Source organism: Danio aesculapii, chromosome 1 (assembly GCF_903798145.1).
Source record: "Danio aesculapii chromosome 1, fDanAes4.1, whole genome shotgun sequence".
Lineage (NCBI taxonomy): Eukaryota > Metazoa > Chordata > Actinopteri > Cypriniformes > Danionidae > Danio > Danio aesculapii.
In genome coordinates, this window is record NC_079435.1 from 5,438,432 (window position 1) to 5,461,405 (window position 22,974).

The 22,974-nt window shown below is 38.9% G+C and overlaps 2 protein-coding genes across 6 annotated transcripts in view; one reads left to right on the forward strand and one right to left on the reverse strand.

The window, feature by feature from the left end:
- On the reverse strand, positions 1-15,786 carry si:ch211-196h16.12 (regulator of G-protein signaling 5). Its single transcript, XM_056456346.1, has 6 exons — positions 15,645-15,786; positions 6,278-6,430; positions 6,106-6,162; positions 2,795-2,847; positions 2,559-2,722; positions 1-237 (listed from the first exon to the last, which is right to left on the reverse strand). The coding sequence occupies exons 2-6, from the start codon at positions 6,319-6,321 to the stop codon at positions 88-90; spliced, it is 468 nt and encodes a 155-aa protein (XP_056312321.1). The 5' UTR covers positions 6,322-6,430; positions 15,645-15,786; the 3' UTR covers positions 1-87.
- Positions 13,835-22,974, forward strand: part of slc25a23a (solute carrier family 25 member 23a) — a 27,864-nt gene continuing 18,724 nt past the window's right edge. For 3 of the 5 annotated variants that reach the window (XM_056456335.1, XM_056456318.1, XM_056456330.1), the window contains exons 1-2: positions 13,835-14,426; positions 22,697-22,823. In XM_056456335.1, coding sequence (XP_056312310.1) covers positions 14,247-14,426; positions 22,697-22,823 — 307 coding nt within the window. In that variant the 5' untranslated portion in view covers positions 13,835-14,246. The remainder of the gene's footprint in view (positions 14,427-22,696; positions 22,824-22,974) is intronic. The other 2 variants (XM_056456339.1, XM_056456325.1) reach the window with 1 other exon arrangement.

Genomic DNA, 22,974 nt, shown 5'->3' on the forward strand with positions numbered 1-22,974 from the left:
AGTATGTTTATTAAATGGACAGAGTCTACATGGCATCTGTTTCTACATGACTATGAACACAGCCTGACTACAGGATTAGAGAGTGTTTTAGTGGCAGTACGCCGAGCGCAGGAATCGAGGGAACGAGTCTTTGGCCATCAGGGTGAAGATGCGGAGCTGAGCCTCATCAAACGTGTCCACAGACGGCTCCTCCATCAGCTGCATCACAGCCTCACGCGTCTCACTGTCCAGATTCACCTGAGAAACAACACACACTTTACACATCACATCAATACTGTCAAGAACTAAGAAGAAAGAGTGATGAACCAGAGTTTAGAAAGGGGAATATGAAGGTTATGTTTGGGTCATTTAGTTAATATGTATGTAGTTAATAAAACTAGATGAATGAATCACAATAATTAGATTAAATACATCTGATTTGTGTAAATATAATTATTAATATTATTTTATCTATTTTTTTTTCTTAATAAAGCTAAAGGTGACTTTAGGCCAAATGTTTAAATGAAACATTTTTATTTACATTAAATATTAATAAAACACACACACACACACACACACACACACATTATAAGTGCTGTCAAATGATTCATTTGATGTATTTACATAATGTATGTGTACTCACTGTGTATAAATAATGTGTATATAGAAATAAAAAGTATATAATGTGCAAAATATATGCAAAAATATATCATTTGTATTTATATAGGCCAGGGGGGCCCAAACTCAGTCCTGGAGGTCCGGTGTCCTGCAGAGTTTAGCTCCAACTCGCCTCACAGTGGTGGACAGAGGACTGAAAAATCATACTTTAGTAAAAGTACCATTACTAGACTAAAAATGTAGTGCAAGTAGAATAAAAGTATCTGTTGTAAATATTACTCAAAGTATGAGTAAAAAGTAGACCTGTCAAAAGTACTCAAGAGTAGTGAGTAGTGAGTATTATACTGTAGAAAGCTGATGCATTTACATGTCATTTGTGTGTAAACGTAACATTCTGTAGTGCATTTAGTTATAGCCCAGCAGGCAAATAACAGCATAAGACGCTAATATTAGGTTAGATTTAGGTTGTGTCGTCAGGTCACTAAAATTCAGTCTAGCCAGTGTCTAATGACAATGTTATTTTGATGTCCAATAATGACGTCAAATGACGTTGATCTTTGGTTGATTTTAGGTTTTTAGAAAGTGACCAAAATCCAACGCCGAGCCAACATCTTAAATCAACATCATATTGACGTCAAATACTGACATTTATTCGTCAGGAATGACAACCAAAATCCAACATCTGATAGACGTCATAGTGGTAACGTCCACACAACGTCAAGCTGTAACATCATTAGGCGTTGATATTTGGTTAGTGTTAGGTTGGACGTTGACATTATCCTGACGTTGAGTTCTGACGTCAACCCAGTTTTCATTTCCAAACAAAATGCAACGTCCATGACATTAGGATACAACGTAAATCTGACGTCACATTGACGTCTTGTGCCTGCTGGGTGTTTAGGGCCTTTGCGGTCATCATACAGTAAACATCTTCTCATCAGCGACATGCATCTAAACAGTCTCTGGGTCAATGCGTGTAAAGATTTCGGTCATCTTCCTGGACACTTTTAATGCTTTTAAACAGTTTGCTGCAATTATAAATCGCCCATGTCTTGAGGACGTTCATTATGATGTGATTTAACTTCTATGTGTGATTTGATTGGACAGGACTGATTTTTCTAATCCCCATAGACAAGACAAAATAAAGTAGTGACTGCAGGTTGAAGAAAAGTAGTGGGAGAGTAAAATATACATCTTTAAAACTACTTAGTAAATTACAATTTCTGAGAAAAACTACTCCCAGTAATTTGAGTATTTGTAATTAGTTACTTTACAACACTAATACACCTGCACGGATGTTTCTAGAAAGCCCAGTAAGAGCTTGATTAGCTAGCCCAGGTGTGTCTGATTGGGGTTGGAACTAAACTTTGCAGGACACCGGTCCTCCAGGACTGAGTTTGGGCACCTCTGATATAGGCTATGACAACATATAATCATGCATTCTTGATTCTGTTGCTGGTTTTCCCTGTTGGGAAGAGGTAAAACTTGACATTTTTACTGTTGATCATAAGTTGCCGTGCAAAAAAAAAAGCTTAGTTTCTGCCTTCTATATGGAGTAGTGTGTGTGTGTGTGTGTGTGTGTGTGTGTGAGAGAGAGACCTTTGTGCACTTATCTTGATATGTCTGACTCAAAGTAAGCATCTCAGCTCTCAGAACACAGTAAACACAGTGTATTTCTGCACACACGCTGCTCTTTTACTCAGTTGAACTCCATATAAAAGCCAGACACTTTTAGCACAGGCCTATCTAAAGGGTTAATGCTGGCAACTGATGATCAACAGTACCTCTTCCCAACAGGGACACCTCTAACAGTCAATAATGTATGATTATATGCTGTTGTGGCTTTGCAATCAAAAATTGTGATTATAATGGAAGTCAATGGGGCAAAAACAGCCCCCAACATAACCAAAGGGTAGTAGATTAGAACAGTACACAATGGTTAAACCTGCCTGGTCTCTCACCTCATGCGGAGCGTCAGGGTTGATGAACTCCTTGTAGATCAGCTGGGCTTTGGAGATGCGCTTGGCTCCCGATGAGCTCTTGTACTCTTTACAGGCCAGCCAGAACTGCAGATTCTCCTCACTGAACTCTGAGCGCAGGAACCAGCGGAAAGCCTGAATGCCCACTGCGGAGAAACACACACAGATGAAGAGCGGATTGAGCTTCACAAACACACCAGGAGATCATGGAGACTCACGTTTACTGCTGAGCAGAGACTCCAGATCCTGCGGCGGCTTCTCCTCATTCACCCTGACAGAAATAAACAAACACACAAAGATGTTAACATGAAGTCAATGCTTATATTTCAGGATAAGTATAAAAAAAGACACGGTGCGGCACTGTGACACAATAATAAGTATATTTTTACCCATGGTAAAAATTTGTTTATAATAACCATCTGCGACGTGCGTAATTACGATTTTAGAAACCATTTCTATTTCTGCGACGTTGCAGCAGAACAACAGCATACACTACTGTGATAAAGATCGCCTCAGGTACTGATTATGTGCTTTCCCAACACAATCTCATGGCAATTCGTAACTTTTTGATTTAGTGGCTAATTCGTACGAATTCGTACGATCTAATTGGTACAATTTAGTACGATTTGCTCATCCGCCAATGACGGTTGGGTTTAGGGGGCGGGGTTAGGTGCCACGCCTCCTTTTTAAAATCGTACAATTTCGTACGACTGAACTCGTACGAATTCCTACGAATTAGCCACTAAACTGTCAAAACGTAAAATACTTACATTTTCTCGTGAGATCAGGCTGGTTCAGCCGAGGCTCGAACCAGCGACCTTCTTGCTGTGAGGCGACAGTGCTAACCACTGAGCCACCGTGCCGCCCACACAAACAAGTTAATAATATTGTATAATAGCTCAAAATGATCAGATATAGACAACTAAACTGTCAAAACGTAAAATACTTACGTTTTCTCGTGAGATCAGGCTGGCTTTACTATCTGTTAAATGCTACTAATGAGAGATCACAGTTGTTTACAGACGCTAGGACACATTTCTCAATACTTCGGTCACTTTTGCAATACTCTTCACACAATTCTCCTAACGTACTTTCAGCTTGGCGAAGCAGTTCATTTCACATTTAAGATGCACTACAACTACCAAAACACTTTATACAGGTCTCAAATAAACTCATTCTTCCAGAGAACACTAGCAAAGTTTGACAGCCCACAAACACTCTCACCCACAACACAAGACCTAAAGGTAGCATTACAGTGTTTTCTTGTGTAAAACTAGGACACGTCTCTGTTTATAACTGCAATATATGTTACTAGAATGAATCAGACATGATGCAGAATTCCTCAATGTTTTATGTCGCTTATTTATTTATTTTTTGCACTGAGTAATTCTAAAATACAAGAATCTGTATACACACCAGGGTTTTTTCTACTGGTCCGTTTGGGCCAGTGGTTCAGGTTTTTACTTGCCCTGCCAAAATTTTCATTGGCCCCGAAAAAAAAAAAAAGACTAGCCAATAGCTATTTATTTTAGCTGCATATTGTAAATAATGTGTCAAAAATAAAGTCTGTGAATCTGGAATTTCAAAACTTAAAAAATGACAATAAAAGTGTTACGCAAACAAAAAGAGCGGTGTGGAAATGTGGAGGTATTTTACTGCGGTTCGAAATTATTTAACAAACGGTGGCTGACTTGTCAAACTGACGGCAAATTGTTTGGTTTTTTAGTTGTCTATATCTGATCATTTTGAGCTATTATACAATATTATTAACTTGTTTGTGTGGGCGGCACGGTGGCTCAGTGGTTAGCACTGTCGCCTCACAGCAAGAAAGTCGCTGGTTCGAGCCTCGGCTGGGTCAGTTGGCATTTCTGCGTGGAGTTTGCATGTTCTCCCTGTGTTGGCGTGGGTTTCCTCCGGGTGCTCCGGTTTCCCCCACAGTCCAAACACATGCGCTTTAGGGGAATTGAATGAACTAAATTGGCCGTAGTGTATGCGTGTGAATGAGTGTGTATGGGTGTTTCCCAGTACTGGGTTGCAGCTGAAAGGGCATCCGCTGTGTAAAACATGCTGGAATAGTTGGCGGTGCATTCCGCTGTCGCGACCCCTGATGAATAAGGGACTAAGCCGAAGGAAAATGAATGAATGAATTCACTTGTTTGAAAAAAGTTTCCCTCTTGCTTTTTCCCCTCAGAATTGCAACTTTATTTCTCGCTGTTTATGGATGTTTTATAGACTCAGATTTCATTTCTTACAGTTAGTTCATTCATTCATTCATTTTTTTTTTCAGCTTAATCCCTTTATTAGTTCAGAGTTTATTTTCACTTTTGTTTTTCAGAATTGCCAGATTTAAACTTGTAAATTGATATAAAAAAAATGATCGGAAGTTTTGTTATTTTAAATATATTTAAATTAATATAATTTTGAGAAATCCAACTCTGCCATAGAGAAGTTTTTTTTATTTTCTTTTTATTTTTTTTCACCTTCATTGTACAGGACAGTAGAGAGTGTTGACAGGAAAGCATGGGGAGCAGAGAGAGGGGAAGGATCAGCATAGGACCACGAGGCGGGAATCAAACTCGGGTCGCCGTGAGCACTGAAGTGCATGTGTCGAGTCGACGCACTAACCACTACACCACTGGCGCTGACTGATTTTCTTTTTAAAATGAAAAAAAGTTTCTATAACAATATCTACAAACTACAAAGTTTTAAAAACACTCGAGTAGTATGCTTTAGTTATGTCTGAACTATTATTAGAATGTGTTTTATACTATGCATAATAAACTATTTTCATTTATTCATTTTCCTTCGGGTTAGTCCCTTTATTTATCTGGGGTCGCCACAGCGGAATGAACCGCCAACTTATCCAGCATATGTTATACACTGCGGATGCCCTTCCAGCTGCAACCCAGTACTGGGAAACACCCATACACACTCATTCACACACACTACGACTAATTTAATTTATTCAATTCACCTATAGCGCATGTGTTTGGACTGTGGGGGAAACCGGAGCACCCGGAGGAAACCCACGCCAACACTGGGAGAACATGCAAACTCCACATGGAAATGCCAACTGACCCAGTCAGGACTCGAATCAGCAACCTTCTTGCTGTGAGGCAACAGTGCTAACCATTGAGCCACTGTGCCGCCCAAAACTATTTTTTAAAAGTGTTATGACTATCTATTTAGCTGTCTTGTAAATGTAAAAACCGAAACGTTTGTTTATGCAAAAATAAATAGGCATTTGTAGCTCCGCCCCTTTTAAAAAAGAGCACAATCTCATTTGCATTTAAAGCGACAGTCACCAAAACGACACAATATGGATCAAAGCCTAAAAGGGTCAGATTCAGAGAGTTATTAAACATTATCTGTGTGTTATTTTGAGCTCAAACTTCACACACACACACACACACACACACACACACACACACACACACACTCTAGAGACATCAGAGACGCGTTTTACATCTTGTAACAAGGGGTGTAATATGACCCCTTTCAATGGGAAGCGTCAGTGCAGTTGTGTTACCTGTGCTTGTCCTGTTTCTCGGCTAGGTGGGAGAGTTTGACCCTCATGCCCTTCGCCCTGAAACACCACAACACAATGTCACATCCAAACACAATTTAACCTGTGTGTGTGTGTGTATGTGTGTGTGTGTGTGTGTGTGTGTGTGTGTGTGTTCAGAAAAGTAGATACTCACTTCTCCAGGCATGAGGAGGGGATGGCGGACAGCCCTTTACACATCACTGAGAAACAGCACGCTGGAGCACAGAACGGTGGTCAGATGTGTGTGTGTGTGTGTTTGTGTGCGTCTGTTTCTGTGCTGCTCTTATATAGACACACTAATCTGATCCTGAGATCGAGAAAGAACACACACAGCTGTCGGGTGAGAACGCAAACACAATGAGTGTCAACATCTCTCATCTGTGAGTGTGTGTGTGTGTGTGTGTGTGTGTGTGTGTTGAGTGTACGTGATGTTCAGACAGACGGTGTGGACAGCAGCTGACAGCGGTTTTCATCAGAAAGAGAGAGTGTGTGTGTGTCTATATGTTTGTATGTCTCTCTGTGTGTGTGTCTGTGTGTGTGTCTGTATGTGTTTGTGTCTCTGACTGTCTCTGTGTGTATTTGTGTCTTTTTGTGCATTTTTGTTTGATTGTCTAAGTGTGTCTGTTTGTGTGTGTGTGTGTGTGTGTGTGTGCACGTGTGTATGTATGTGTGTTTCTGTATGTGTGTGTCTGTGTCTGTGTGTGTCTTTCTGTATGAATGTGTGTGCTTGTGTGTGTGCTTATATGTGTCTGTCTGCATGCGATTGTATCTATGTGTGTGTGTCTGTGTGTGTCTGTATGTATGTGTGTTTCTGTATGAGTGTGTCTGTATGTGTGTGTGTCTGTGTGTGTGTCTGTGTGTGTCTTTCTGTATGAATGTGTGTGTTTATGTGTGTGCTTATGTGTGTCTGTCTGCATGTGTGTTTGTGTCTCTGTGTGTGTGTTTGTGTGTATGTGTGTGTTTGTATATGTGTGTATCTGTGTTTGTGTATGTGTGTGTGTGTGTGTATGTCTGTCTGCATGTGTTTGTGTGTTGTTTCTGTGCATGTGTTTGTGTGTGTCTGTGTATCTGTCTCTGTGTGTGTGTGTGTGTGTGTGTGTGTGTGTGTGTGTGTGTGTGTGTGTGTGTGTGTGTCTATGTGTATGTCTGTCTGCATGTGTTTATGTGTTGTTTCTGTGCATGTGTTTGTGTGTGTCTGTGTATCTGTCTCTCTGTGTGTGTGTGTGTGTGTGTGTGTGTGTGTCTATGTGTATGTCTGTCTGCATGTGTTTATGTGTTGTTTCTGTGCATGTGTTTGTGTGTGTCTTTGTATCTGTCTGTGTGTGTGTGTGTGTGTGTGTGTGTGTGTGTGTGTGTGTGTGTGTGTGTGTGTGTGTGTGTGTGTGTGTGTCTATGTGTATGTCTGTCTGCATGTGTTTGTGTGTGTCTGTGTATCTGTCTCTGTGTGTGTGTGTCTGCCTATGTGTGTGTATGTCCTTGTGTTTCTTAGAGAGTGTGTGTTTGTTTGTGTGTCTGTCTGCATGTGTGTATTTGTGTGTGTCCAAATGTCCCCATAAGTATAGCAATAACAGTACATTTTGACTCACATGGACATTTTAGTCCTGTCTACGGGAGGTCCCCATAAAGATAGCTGTACAAGTGTGTGTGAGAGTGCGACAGGTGTGCAATGGCTGATATCTGTGTGCTGATCTGCACATGATGTTCATCAATGGTTTGTTTCCATTCTCTGCTGTGTGTTGAGCTGCAGGTGTTGATGGCAGTGTTGAAGAAGAACCGAGACTGAACCGAACATTGTTGTCGTCGTGTGGGTGGGAGTGTGTTGTGTTGTGTAAGTTTCACTATCAGATTGAGCTGGAAAACTGAGAACAGATGCATGATGGTGGAGGAACAGACACTGCTGGACTGTGCAAATGACAGAAGTGATCCTCACAGCCTCTATGCTATATTTATCACATGGAATATTCATATATTTAATTTATTTTGAGCAAAAACTATCTAAAATGTGTGTTTCTTCCACACACAAGTGACTTTAGAAGACGATTGTAGGTAAAAATCATTGACAAACCATTGAATTGTTTGAAAACAAAGCAAACCTAAGGTGGTGATGGTGCATTTATTTTCTAATAAGTGTTGGACAGAGTACTAAAATCATACTCAAATAAAAGTACCATTACTTGCCCAAAAATGTAGTGTAAGTAGAGTAAAAGTATGAGTAAAAAGAAGCCCTTTTAAAAAAAGTACTCAAGAGTAGTGAGTATTGCGCTGTGAACAGCTCATGCGTTTACATGCAGTTTGTGCATGGATGTGTAAACGTAACATTCTGTAGTGCATTAGTAATTAAGGGCATTTGCCGATTTAAGTCCTCATACAGTAAACATCCCTGTTTGCTGCATTTATTAAGCGCCAATTGTTGCGATTTACTGTTGAAACCAGAAGTGTACATACACTCTAAAAAAAGCAACATAACCATTTTTTAATAAATGTCTGATGGTAAATCATACTAAACGTTTACTATTTTAGGTCTGTCAGGATTGCCTAAATGATTTACATTTGCTAAATGCCAGAATAATGAGAGAATTTTTTTTTTCTAGATTTATTTTTATTAATTTCTCGACAGTCAGAAGTTTACACACATTTCCTTGGTATTTTTTTTTAGCTCTACTTTTAAACTGTTTAACTTTGGTCAAATGTTTTGGGTCTCCTTCCACAAGCTTACAATAGTTTGAAGTAATTTTGGGCCATTCCTCCTGACAGAATTGGTGTAACTGAGTCAGATTTGTAGGTTGTCTTGCTACAGCTTTTTCAACTCTGCTCACACATTCTCTATAGGATTGAGGTCAGGGCTTTGTGATGGCCACTCCAAAACATCCAAACTCTGTTGTCCTTAAAGCACATTTGAACTCATTTGGCTGTATGCTCAGGGTCACGGTCTGTTTGGAAGACCCATTTGTGGCCAAGTTTTAATTTCCTGGCTGATGTCTAGAGATGTTGCTTCAGTATTTCTACATAATGTTCATTCTTCATGATGCCATCTATGCTGTGAAGTGGACCAGTCCCTCCTGCAGCAAAACAGCCCCACAACATGATGCTGCCACCCCCATACTTCACAGTCGGGATGGTGTTCCTAGGCTTGTAAGCTTTCCCCTTTGTCCTCCAAATGTAACACTGGTCATTATGGCCAAACAGTTCAATCTTAGTTCCATCAGACCACAGGACATGTCTCCAGAAATGAGTCTTTTCCCAGTGTAATTTAGCTAATTGTAATCTGGCTTATTTTGTTGATTCTGACTTGTTGATTTTCCCATGTTGTCACACAAGTAAGCAGTGGGTTTGAGGTTTTCCTTAAATACTATTTTACAGTTGTGCCTCCAATTAACTCAAATGTTGTCAATCAGAAACTTCCAAAACCTTGACACCATCATCTGAGCTTTTTCAGAGGCGTAATAATCTTATTGTGTGTAAACTGGACTTTCAAGAAAAGTTATTACAATTTCTCAAAAATATCTCTCATTATTCTGCTATTAAGCAGAACAGAAACACATGTGATAATCCTAACTTACCTAAAATGGAAAAGGTTTAGTCACATTAACACTTGACTCTTTTAAATGGTTATGTGCCTTTTTATACAGTGTATGTGAACTTCTGCTTTCAACTGTATGTGTGATTTGACTGGACACAAATCACAGGACTGATTATTGCACTTTAGCCAATCCCCGATAAACAAAGTAGTGACTGCAGGTTGAAGGAAAATAGTGGAGTAAACCTACAGATACAGCACTAAAATGTACTCAAGGGAAAGTAAAAGTACAGTTTTAAAACAACTTAATCACAATCCCTGAGAAAAACTCCTCAATTACTGTAATTTGAGTATTTGTAAATTGTTACTTTACACCACTGCTAATAATTCAATGATCTGCACTCAATTATTCCACTTATACTAGTTTCCACAGCTAAAGCCAGTGTTTTGTTGGTTTTTTTTTTTTTGCTGTGAGGTTAATAGTTAAACCAATGAGGTGCATTCTTATGTGTCAAATGGCTTATCTGAGTTGTATCGAGAACCAATTAGTTAATTTGTATAGGAGAACCAATTAGTCAGGCAAGCATGATGAAGCGATTTATCTCTACAGAAGACTTGCATTTACACACCTTATTCATAGATATTTAAAACCTGTGTACAACCATTTTGAAGCATTAGTTTTGGGCACATTTGTGTTCTAAATAGAGCTCGATATTGGGGAAAAAGACAGCAATATTTTATTTTTCTATGCTATATATTGCGATATTGAGTATAGTAGGTCTGTTCATAAAGAAGTCATAATTTGATATGCATTGGGATGGTTTTGTAAGGGAGTGCAACCACATAAAATAAAATAAACCAATCACAAACTTTGATAAATACAGTAGAGCGACGATACTGTAATAAAACACTGTCACGATCCCCAGCGATCGTAACTTCATAGATCGCGGGATCTCTTTCACAATAACCTATGGACTACAAATCCGCCATTCATGGACTACATTTTCATACATGCACTCCGTTCACAAACACACATGCTTCCTCATTTTGACTGATTACACTTGCACCACCTGAGGATTGTCAAAGACTGATTACACACACTACTTAAGCAGCACACACACTCACTTCCCTTGCTGAGTCTTGTTTTCTGTATAGTGACAATACAACGCGTTTCTCCTAGTCTTGTTTTCCTGTGTTTTGCCCCTAGTCTCGGTTATACTTTTGTCCCTTTTCGCCGCCTGCCTTCTGACCTCTCGCCTGTGTTTATACTACGATTCTGGACTGCCTTTATACATCTGTTTGCACCTGTGTTGACCATTGCCTCCCTGATTTGGAATAAACCTGTACGTGGATCCAAACCTCAGTTGTCTCTGTCACTCCCCCGTGTTACAAATACACAGTGCTTTATGTTTTTTGGAAGTCCAGCAATATTTAGATACACAAATGTATCAATCAAATGTAAAACAACACTGTATAGTAGTCTTCATCGTGTGTATATTTATACACTATTACTTTCCTAAAAGAAAAAAGTGTGGGGACTGGAATGGCTTAGACAGAGTTTTTAATTTTAATATAACATTTATTTGTTGTTGTTTTACTGTTGAACCTCATAAAAAAATTTAATTGAACATTTAAAATTAATAGTAAATTAAATGGATTTTGTTTTAAGATACATGTAAGGTGCAGCTCTGCATGCTTTACGACAATCAACGTCAGTCAAAGTCAACATGCTAACAGACAAAATGGAGAAATCAAGACTGGCAAGGTCAATAGCAAAGCAGTAGTTTTAAAAGAGTACAATATCCGGCGTCATAACAAAACAAAATACACGGCTGAGGCGTGAAAACAGAGGGCTAGCGAGTTGCAAGAATATATTCTTTAAGATATTATACAACTTTCAAGAGTTCACACTTAGCTGATGACTCATCAAAAGCTTGTTTGGCATGCTGTCCCGGGAGAGAGCCCCGAGCTCAAGGGATCCTCGAGCCCGGGGCTTCCTCCCGTTTGCAGAGCGAGAGGGGAGCCTGAGCTCGGTGGATCTCAGAACTCCCCGTCTGCAGTAGCTAAGGGAACATGTGAGGAAAAAAGGGGGCTAGACAAATGCTTGATTGTTATGCATGATGTATATCTTTGGATGGTGGGAGGAAACCGGAGAACCCGGGGAAAACCCACGCAGACACGGGGAGAACATACAAACTCCTCACAGAAACACCTACCGACCTGGCAGGACCAGGGCTGGTAGTGTTCTTGCTGTGGGGCTAACAGTGCTAACCACTGGGCCTCCGTGCCGCCCGATCTATAGTGAAGGAGTAGAACGGGGAGGAAGGGGGGTTTCTTCCAAACGAAGATAAAGTGGACTGAAAACTGTGGTTATTTATAGTAGCTTATGGCTCATATGATTGGATGATACTGATTAGCTTAATACGAGACCGGCTGTGATAAATCATAAGCACGTGATCCTCTCGAAATTAGTTTATGAATAAACCCCACTTAATAAAATTTCCTTTTGTAACACTTACTTTCGGCCCGCAACCCTCATTCAAGTTTGACTTTTGGCCCTTCATAGGAAAAGCTTTGGGCACCCCTGCTCTAAACTGACTTGAAATCCTCACACAGGCCCTGAAATCCCACATAACTGATCAAAGCTTTAGTAACTTCATGCATAAACATTGCAATGATTCCACAAACTGTGACTGCTATGAAATGTGGCTCTGGGTTCATTATATTACCGGTTCGACATTGCAGATCCTGCGATATGACTATTGCAGATATTGTGTTATCGATGCTGAAGCGATATATATGTTGCAAGATGAATGAAGTCTGTATTTGGAACAACATGAGGGTGAATAAATGTTTATTTTGAGGTAAAACATTTTAAAATTTACTTTATTTATTGGCAAGTCTCCGGTTCAAAGCACCGTGGTAGAGCTCTGTTGGAAAGGTTTTTAATATTGCTGCCCTGCTAACCCACTTCCTACTAAACCTAATGAATTATTTATGAATTCTCAGGAAATGACTTCATTTGCCAGCCTGAATCACAATAACCAGCAGTGCCTTAATGAGAAGATCATATTCAATTCTGGAGGACAGTTTTACTCAGGTATATGCAGTCTACTCATATTTGTGTGTGTGTGTGTGTGTGTGGGTTTATCTATACACGAGTGCTCAGTTGTGCTCACTTATATAGAGAAAACAAAACAGCCCACTAGTGTTGAGTGCCAGACCAGGCTCTTATTAGTATTTGATGATGTTTCTGTTAAGGTTGAGGTTAGGGTTGGGGGTAGGCCATTGACAGTATCATTAACCTGAGAGAAAAACAGTGGACATCTAATGTCATGTCCTGACTGAGATAGTGAAACAAATCTGTGGTGTGTGAGTGACATATCAGGACACAACCGTGAATGTCATGGGTAAATAAATAAATAAACTTGCCTTGGCTAATACATAGGTTTTACAATAAGATGGTGAATTATGAGGACGTTGCTGATGTCCACATTTCTCAAAAAGCTTATAATTCATTCATTCATTTTCTTTTAGGCTTAGTGACTTTATTAATCTGGGGTCGCCACAGCGGAATGAACCGCCAACTTATCCAGCATGTTTTACGCAGCGGATGCCCTTCCAGCAGCAACCCTTCACTGGGAAACATCCATACACACTCATTCACACACTACGGACAATTTTAGCTTACCCAATTCACCTGTGCTGCAGGTCTTTGGAATTGGCACCTGGAGGAAACCCACGCGAACACAAGAACATGCAAACTCCACACAGAAATGCCAACTGACCCATGCCGAGGCTCGAATCAGCAACTATCTTGCTGTGAGGCGACATCGCTACCCACTGCGCCACCACATCATCACTTATAAATCATTCAGAGAGAATTTTTTCCCCTAAAATGCAATTTAGGGCAATAAAGAATACCGCTTGTACGTTATAAAAAACAACATAAACCTATGGAATGTCCCCACAATTCACAAAACAAACGTGTGTGTGTGTGTGTGTGTGTGTGTGTGTGTGTGTGTGTGTGTGTGTGCGCGTGCATGTACACTACATGTCACGAATAGTGACATACTCTGCATTTCATGAATGAGGCATGATTTATGACTTTATCTCTCTCTCTCTCTCTCTCTCTCTCTCTCTCTCTCTCTTCAGATCTGGATATTTTGAGCCACTATTGGTGTGTGAGTGTGTGTGTTGGCAGGAGCTCGCCCCTCCTGACGGTGTAATCTGAAGCCGCTGTTGTATCGGCAGCTCTCCGTTTGACGCGCGTTTATCATGTTCTGACGCATTACAGCAGCGCGCGATTTTCTCCTCGTCTTCAAATGCCACCGTACGAATGGACAGCGAGCGGCGGGACGCGCGTGGATTTCCTGGAAGTACCGCATTATTATTCGTGATTGCGAAAGCTTCCTGGTTCCCGTAGTAGCGACAAACAGCTGTTTGACGCCGTCTGCCAAACGCGACTGTCAGGACGCAACTCTCAGAACGCGACTCTCAGGACGCGACGCGAGGGGGTTTATATTTCGCCTTTTTTGGACGCATTCGGAAGTCTTTTCCGCCGGAGCCGATGTGTGTCGGTGGGTGACCGCGCGTGGATCTCGTCATGTGGCCGCGGGGATGGACCCGGGCGCGGTGTCAGGACAGCGGGGTGGACCAAGACCGCGAGCAGCTCTGGGCCGAACTCTTCCAGCAGCTGGACCTCAATAAAGACGGCCGGGTGGATGTCAACGAGCTGCGGATCGGACTCGCAGCCCGCGGGCTATCCTGGAGCTCGGTGGAGGAGGTACAGAAACCAGCACATGCCGACATAACATGAGGGTATTTATAGACTGGCCGTTAATGAGCAGGTTTACGACTCAAAGTCAGATTTGGAGATAATAATAATAACCTGCTGCATCTCTGGGTCACGTGATCACATCTAAACACCGAAAGCGAAAACACTGCAGTATGCGAGACAATCGCAGCCAATCAGTTTGTTTTTGATGTTAATATTAAAGTAAGCAGACCAATGAGATTTCGTAGGGGGCGTGTCTATCTTGAGCAGGTCTGAAGATTAACGCTGTGTCCATGTACTACTGTACAGAATGTACTCTTTCCACTTTATATGTAAAGGGTTAATTAAAGGGATAGTTCACACTAAATTAAAATTCTGCCATCATTTAATCAAGTAGCTCAAATAGCAAGACCAGCAATGCCAAGTTTGGTTTTAAATCTCAAATCTTCCTACAAATTAATAATAAATAAAGGGATAGTTCATCAAAAAATGAATATTGTGCTATTATTTACTCGTGCTCTGGCTTGTTTCAAACCTGTTTGTGTTTCTTTCTTTTGTTAAACACAAAGGAAGATATGCTGAAGAATGCTGGAAAAAGCAGCCACTGACTTCCTAGTATTTTTTTTGTTCTTACAATAGATGTCAATGGCTGCTTTTTTTGAACATTCTTCAAAATATCTTCCTTTATGTTCAACAAAAGGAACTCATACAACCATTTGAGTGTGAGTAAATGATGAGGAAATTCTTTAAGTAAACTATATAACTGATTGTGTACCATTTCATTGCAATAGACGATTAAACATGTGCCATAAGTTCTGCTGGAAATGGTATCTGCGCTACAAATTATGAAAATGAATATACATTATATGCAAATTAATACCATTTGTCAACATTACGAAGTATAACAGAGTTTACACCTTTAAATAGACCAGTTTATTTACGCTACAGCATAAACAGATTATTAAAGCTCAGCTCAGATGATTAAAATATAGTGGAGAGGCTACAGCATGCTACATAATTTACAGAAGGATATCGTCTTAATTAGAACAATATCCCAAAAAATCACTTGAAAGAAAACAAAAAATCCTAATTGACCTGTGGTTTAGCTAAATGTAGCATTAAACTCAACAATATACTCTAAAAAACAATGATTTCTACACTTATTCAGAGCATTTCTACAGCAGTGAGATTCACTAAGCACTCAGAAATAGAAAGCAAATGACCAACCAACAGTATTCCCTCCTGATGTTCATCTCAGATTAGACAGATGTGCCGGAGCCATTAGAGAGAATGATGATAACCCATTGTGAAGCTGCTTACCAACAAATACTCAACAAACTCAAACTCTTAGTGCTTCTAAAAGCAGAAAGCATGTTTGAAAGGCCTCTGTGTTGGGGTCAGGAACAGGGCAGATAAGAGGACTGTGTGGCAGCACTAATGAACCCGTTTATGAGCTTGAGAATTAATGATCTGAAGGTCAGGAACAGAGGAAGGGCATCATGACCCACTGGCTATGAATCAGCTTCACCGGGGCTTCACCTGACATCTTAAATAATCCTGCAGAGTAGTGTGTGTGTGTGTGTGTGTGTGTGTGTGTGTGTGTGTGTGTGTGTGTGTGTGTGTGTGTGTGTGTGTGTGTGTGTGTGTGTGTGTGAGAGAGAGTCTAGAAGCACTATGCTTTGCTCATAGTTTGTGGGTCAGTGACTTTAACAAACTCTTAGCACAAGTTATAGGTTCCTAAATGGTAGTGCACAATACTAGGACAATAATACGCAGTATTGTTATTGAGTATTGCAATAACAATGCAATATATTTCCCTAGAAATTATTTGTAAAATAAAAAATCATTTATTTATAGTAGTTTTTTAGTTATGGTATGTCATAATGTTATTTATTTGTTTGTTTTACTAATATATTATTATTATTATTATTATTATTTTTATTATTATTATTATTATTTTATATTATTATTAATATTCTGATTCATTAATTAATATATGTATTTATTCTTTCAAAATAATTTTATTATTATTATTATTATTATCATTATTATTATTATTATTATTATTATTATCATTATTAATATATTATTATTATTATTATTATTATTATTATCATTATTAATATTATTATTATTATTATTATTATTATTATTATTATTATTATTATCATCATCATTATTATTATTATTATATTATTATTATTATTATATTATTATTATTACCACTACTGCTGCTTTTCAAATTCTTTCATTTATATATTTATTTATTCTTTAAAAAATATTTTTATAATTTTTTTCTACTTACAATTTTAAATTAATTAATTTAATTAATTAATAAGTGTTATTTTCTATAAGTGTTTTATTTTTTATTTAGCAATGGGCATTGTCTGTTGGATGGTTTTAATGTGTTTATTATTAATAGTTAAAAATTGTAATAAAAAGATAAAATAATTTAATACATTTATGTTATGATTATACTAAAATAAGCAGATAACAGGGATCGTTCTTATCTTATTAAACCTAATATGGCCTCCTTTGGGCCTCTCTAGCCAATAGCAGAACAGCATCTACTGGAGAGGCAGGGATAGAGATAGTATGGCCCCATCTGATTTGGTCAAATTAGGATAGGCAGGTAACACAAATGCTTGCCATCTGAAATTAATTAATTCAGGGCAGTTTATGCTAATGAGAGAGAGATGGTCACTAATGGGCGGGGCTTTCCCCTTCTGATGACACGTACAAAGGGAGAATGTCATCAAAGTGTTTCTGCAGACTGTTTATATCAAGAGTGATTATAAAAAATAGACTTAATGAGTTTTTACCATTAGAAACTGTCTGTAATTACACACTTTTGCCACACAACTGTGTTTAAACATGCTTTTTGCATAATAGATAACCTTTAATGTCAACAGGTTAAACTTGATGTCTGGGAAACAATAAGAAGACGTGATCAAACAGACACACACAGTCTTTACACGACTCTGAGTTTTCTAATATGTCCACAGCATGAGGCATGCTGTTTATATACACACATCCTGTGCTTTAACACTGTGTTTTACACCTCAGCACAAGTGATTAGACAGTTGGCCTGTCTGCATGGGACAATCTTATGTCATGCCGATTTTTATGCTCATGATTGTTCACTAGTTTTGGATGCCAAATATAATGCCAGCATGTGTTTGCATGCATTTTTTGCGTTACGATGAATGTCGTTGGGAAGAAAGTATTGCATTTCACACACACGCTCTCAGAAACCCACACATAGGCTGTAGAGTGTGTGCTAAAGGTCAGAGTCGACCCATGTCAGAGTAAATACCATCTGACTGCTGGCTCGTATAAATAAACACAACACAACAACACACAACATACTCACAGAACAGGCCAAAGCAGTTAAAATGCTGAAATCACTGGCATTTCTGCTATTAGAGGGTCATTTGCATACCAAGGATTGTGGGGATTGTGATGTGAGTTGCATTAAGCATTGGAATTAGTTTACAAGTGTGCATTTAAAGTCACAGCAGCCTCTATATTGGTGACTTGTATATTATGTTGGTCACTTCAACTAAGTTTATTCTCATGAAATTGAAAAGTAAGTGCAATTTAGCTGACTGTAAACCCCAGGGGCTTGCAGATAAACGCCTCTAATCCTCCACGTTTGCACCGAGAATGCAAACACGTTCAGACATGCGGCTTTGGGAATTTTAAAAAGTCTATATTGTGAGACGACACCCTAAAAAAGCATGCGGTGACACCTCCATGTGTCCGCTGCCGTACTATAAGATGCGGCGTTCACACCCAGATGCTGATTTATTAGCCCAGCGCTCTCATAAAATGTCACTTTAACAATAAGTGAACGTGTTATTTAACCATTTTGTCTACTGATGTGGATTTATATGCACTAACATCGTCTGCTGCACTGTTGTAGATCATAGCTTTAATAGTAGTGCAAGATACTAGCAAATCACAACTCTTCATATGCAAATTGATAGTAAATAAGGGGATAGTTCACCCAAAAAATGAAAAGTGTGCAGTTATTTACTCATCCTCCACTTGTTTAAACCTGTTTGAGTCTCTTTCTTCTGTCGAACAGAACACATATACTGAAAAATGCTGGGAAATACAACCATTGACTTCCCTGGTATTTTATTTCATACTATAGTTGTCAATGGCTGCATGTTTCAGCATTCTTTAGTACATGTTGTTTTGCGTAGAATGAGTGTCAACTACAGTGGTGTAGTCGGGGCTATACGCACGTATACTCAGTATGCCTACTTTTGTCCACTAGCTGTTTGGGTTTTACGACTTCTGAGGATCAATAATTGCGTATACCCTCGGTATACTCACTTGTTTTGCTGATTAGACCTCCCTAATTTACGTGTATTCGCATCCCCTTTAACTGTATACCAAATGTTTTTTTATCTCTCATCTTAATTTGTTTTCGAAGTCAACTGAATGATGTCTCGCTGAAACGTTCAGGTAAAATTATAATACAGCATAGGCGGGTTGGGTGGGTAATAGTACGCCACCTTTGTTTTTAGAACTACACTACTGGTCAACTATCCCTATATCAGGGAAGCATTGCCTTCGGGATGGGGCGAGACCAAAGTAACAAACAATACAAGTCCTGCCTGGGGAGTGAAACCTTTTAAACTAAACTTTCCAAACACAAAAGAAGAAACTTAAGAGCAGAACTACACTGACTCTCTGAAACTCAACACAGCACACTGTTACAAGAATATGTCCCTGGATGTAACAACACAATATAAAGCTATTGTTTTGTGCGCTTGGCTTTTTATCTGTTGTGTTCTGTATTTGGGATAGTTCACCCAAAATGAAAGCTTCCTCATTCACTCACACTCAAGTGGCTCTAGACTTTCATGAATTTCTTTCTTCTGTTAAATACAAAGCGAGATATTACAACTGTTGACTGTCACAGTAGGAATAATAAATATGGGCATGCACCAGGGGCATTGCTAGACATAAAGCTCTACTGGGGCACAGCACCCCCTCCATAAGTAAGTAAGTAAGTAAGTAAGTAAGTAAGTAAGTCAGTAAGTCAGTAAGTCAGTAAGTCAGTCAGTAAGTCAGTAAGTCAGTAAGTCAGTAAGTAAGTCAGTAAGTCAGTAAGTAAGTCAGTAAGTCTTACTTCTGTTGAATACAAAGCAAGATATTAGAACTATTGACAGTCACAGTAGGAATAATAAATATGGGCATGCACCAGGGGTATTGCTAGACATAAAGCTCTACTGGGGCACAGCACCCCCTCCGTAAGTAAGTAAGTAAGTAAGTAAGTAAGTAAGTAAGTAAGTAAGTAAGTAAGTAAGTAAGTAAGTAAGTAAGTAAGTAAGTAAGTAAGTAAGTAAGTAAGTAAGTAAGTAAGTAAGTAAGTAAGTAGTAAGTAAGTAAGTAAGTAAGTAAGTAAGTAAGTAAGTAAGTAAGTAAGTAAGTAAGTAAGTAAGTAAGTAAGTAAGTAAGTAAGTAAGTAAGTAAGTAAGTAAGTAAGTAAGTAAGTAAGTAAGTAAGTAAGTAAGTAAGTAAGTAAGTAAGTAAGTAAGTAAGTAAGTAAGTAAGTAAGTAAGTAAGTAAGTAAGTAAGTAAGTAAGTAAGTAAGTAAGTAAGTAAGTAAGTAAGTAAGTAAGTAAGTAAGTAAGTAAGTAAGTAAGTAAGTAAGTAAGTAAGTAAGTAAGTAAGTAAGTAAGTAAGTAAGTAAGTAAGTAAGTAAGTAAGTAAGTAAGTAAGTAAGTAAGTAAGTAAGTAAGTAAGTAAGTAAGTAAGTAAGTAAGTAGTAAGTAAGTAAGTAAGTAAGTAAGTAAGTAAGTAAGTAAGTAAGTAAGTAAGTAAGTAAGTAAGTAAGTAAGTAAGTAAGTAAGTAAGTAAGTAAGTAAGTAAGTAAGTAAGTAAGTAAGTAAGTAAGTAAGTAAGTAAGTAAGTAAGTAAGTAAGTAAGTAAGTAGTAAGTAAGTAAGTAAGTAAGTAAGTAAGTAAGTAAGTAAGTAAGTAAGTAAGTAAGTAAGTAAGTAAGTAAGTAAGTAAGTAAGTAAGTAAGTAAGTAAGTAAGTAAGTAAGTAAGTAAGTAAGTAAGTAAGTAAGTAAGTAAGTAAGTAAGTAAGTAAGTAAGTAAGTAAGTAAGTAAGTAAGTAAGTAAGTAAGTAAGTAAGTAAGTAAGTAAGTAAGTAAGTAAGTAAAATTATAAATAAATAGCAGGACTATTGTTGTTATCCAATTATTGTTCTATATACATAACAGAAATTAATGTAACTGGAAAACAATCTAAAGACAAAACTGGAGTGATGCTAAGATACTTTAAGAAATCTTTTGCATGAATATTAATTTTATAAGAATGAAATTCTATAGACAATTCAATAGAATACAAAAAAAGATGGTTTATAGAATTATCAGTTGTGTGTTGTCTTAGACCCGACTCAAGGCTGAGAATTAGGTTTATTAAGTCTAACCTCCCTGACTTCATCCGTCCTTTCTGCTTCATACCAAAAAAAAAAAAAAACTATCAGGAGCCATGCAGTATAAATAAGATCACCATCATATTATTTAAACTTTGTTTTGTCTACTTGCAAAACTTACTGCGTGCCTGTTTTACAACGCATGAGCAGCTATTTTTTCGGCGTGGTTGTTCACAGTCGGACCGGGAGCAGAGCGGCGCATCAGCGCCAAGCAGAAGCGGTGTGAGTGATGCGCGCGGCGGCGCGGGTATGTTTTTTTTCTGCGCACATGCTCAGTTTGTTCTTTGATTAAACTGCATTGCTTTCATCAGAGTTGGTTTGGTTGCACATAGAGAATAACGTCTCTATTCTGGGATTACCGCTCTTATTAAATGCACTTGCATATGAAGTAAGTCGTATCTCAAAGCATTTACTGGGGCACTGGCGATTTATACTGGGGCACATGCCCCAGTAAATGGGGTCTAGCGACGCCCCTGGCATGCACCAATTTTTGGCCACCAAAAGTATTGGCTATATTCAGTTTTTTGGTTTTCGGTCGAAAGAGAAAAACAACCGAAAATATATGAGAGGAAAAAAGGCTATACTGCCCAGAAGTGTTCAGTGCGCTGGTTTCACTCTCACTATAGTCACTGAACCTGACTTTGTCTCCTTTTTAGACATTTTTAGCTGGACATGATGTGAATTTGGCAGCACAGTGGCTCAGTAGTTAGCACTGTTGCCTCACAGCAAGAAGGTTGCTGGTTCAAATCCCAGCTGGGCCAGTTGGCATTTCAATGTGGAGGTTTGCATGTTCTCCCCGTGTTGGTGTGGGTTTCCTCCGGGTGCTCCGGTTTCCCCCACAGTCCAAACATATGTGCTATAGGGGAATTGAATAAACTAAATTGGCCGTAGTGTATTGCCCCTTTCACATGGGGCGTCAGCATCAATGCTTCCCATTTACTTTGAATGGGTGACGTCAAGCATTGCTGAACTGAATTGTGGATCTGTCTGCTCCACTTCAGAGGCGTTGCTCGCTGCTGGAGTTGGGTATTCATCAACATTTCAAGCACCAATGGAAGCGTCAGCCAATCAGATTGCTTTATGCAAATATCCCAGCTCAGACAATAGCCGATTGCGGACTATTTTTTATTGGCTGACGTTGCTATGACGACTACGTCAGCCCAAATTTCAGACACGCCCTCCATCAATCGTTGACGCTGAAGCCCTGTGTGATGTGGATGTTTCCCAGGACTGGGTTATGGCTGGAAGGGCATCCGCTGTGTAAAACATATGCTGGTATAGTTGGCGGTTCATTCCGCTGTGTATAATTGAAGTTATTGAGTTAGATTTAAAAAGCCTCACAGGATTCATTTATATTGTTTAGTAAAATATTTATTACAAAGCATTTACATTTTTCAGCCTTGTGCATTCAGAATTTTGTTGCGTCCCTAATAAATACAATAGAAGTCAATATCTTTTTCCCCAGCAATCTTCAGTATATCTTCCTTTGTGTTCAACAGATGAAAGAAACTCAAACAGGGTTGGAACAAGTTGTGGATGAGTAAATGATGATAGAATATTTATTTTGGGGTGTACTGTCGCTTTAATGCATTCATAATAAGAATGAAATTAATCAATCCATTGATTAATGTCAGAAATGGAACCGTCTGATTGCTCATGTTTGTTCTTGGTGATGGGGGCTGGTGGCTTTGCATGGTTTTAATGTGCATTTCTCCTTCATTTGCACCCCATCCCACCTTTCCTAATGATTCCCGGCATCCCTCTTTCCCTCCATCTCTCTCTCTGTCCTCCTCTTTCTCTGTGTATGCCCTATATTCAGCAGATTGTACGAGCGGGAGACATCAACCATGACGGTCAGCTGGACTTCGAAGAGTTTACGGAGTATCTGCGTTCACATGAGAAACGCCTTAGACTCATGTTTCGCAGTCTGGACCGCAACAATGATGGTTAGTTGGTTATAAACTCTCAATTTAGCATTAGCTTTTACCCTCACCTTATAGCTTTGCATGCTGCTGGTCCTTTTATAACATCACATTGCCAGTAGCAGCTACCGATTATACTGTTAGCATCTAGATTTGCATTTTAGCATTAGCATTT

Bases quoted from the DNA above. Each gene is read 5' to 3' on its own strand.
- si:ch211-196h16.12 (XM_056456346.1), bottom strand. From the start codon at position 6,321: ATGTGTAAAGGGCTGTCCGCCATCCCCTCCTCATGCCTGGAGAA. The intron at 6,163-6,277 runs GTGAGTATCTAC...GTGGTGTTTCAG, and splicing joins CCCTCCTCATGCCTGGAGAA to GGCGAAGGGCATGAGGGTCA. The intron at 2,723-2,794 runs GTGAGTCTCCAT...GTTTCTCCGCAG, and splicing joins GTCTCTGCTCAGCAGTAAAC to TGGGCATTCAGGCTTTCCGC.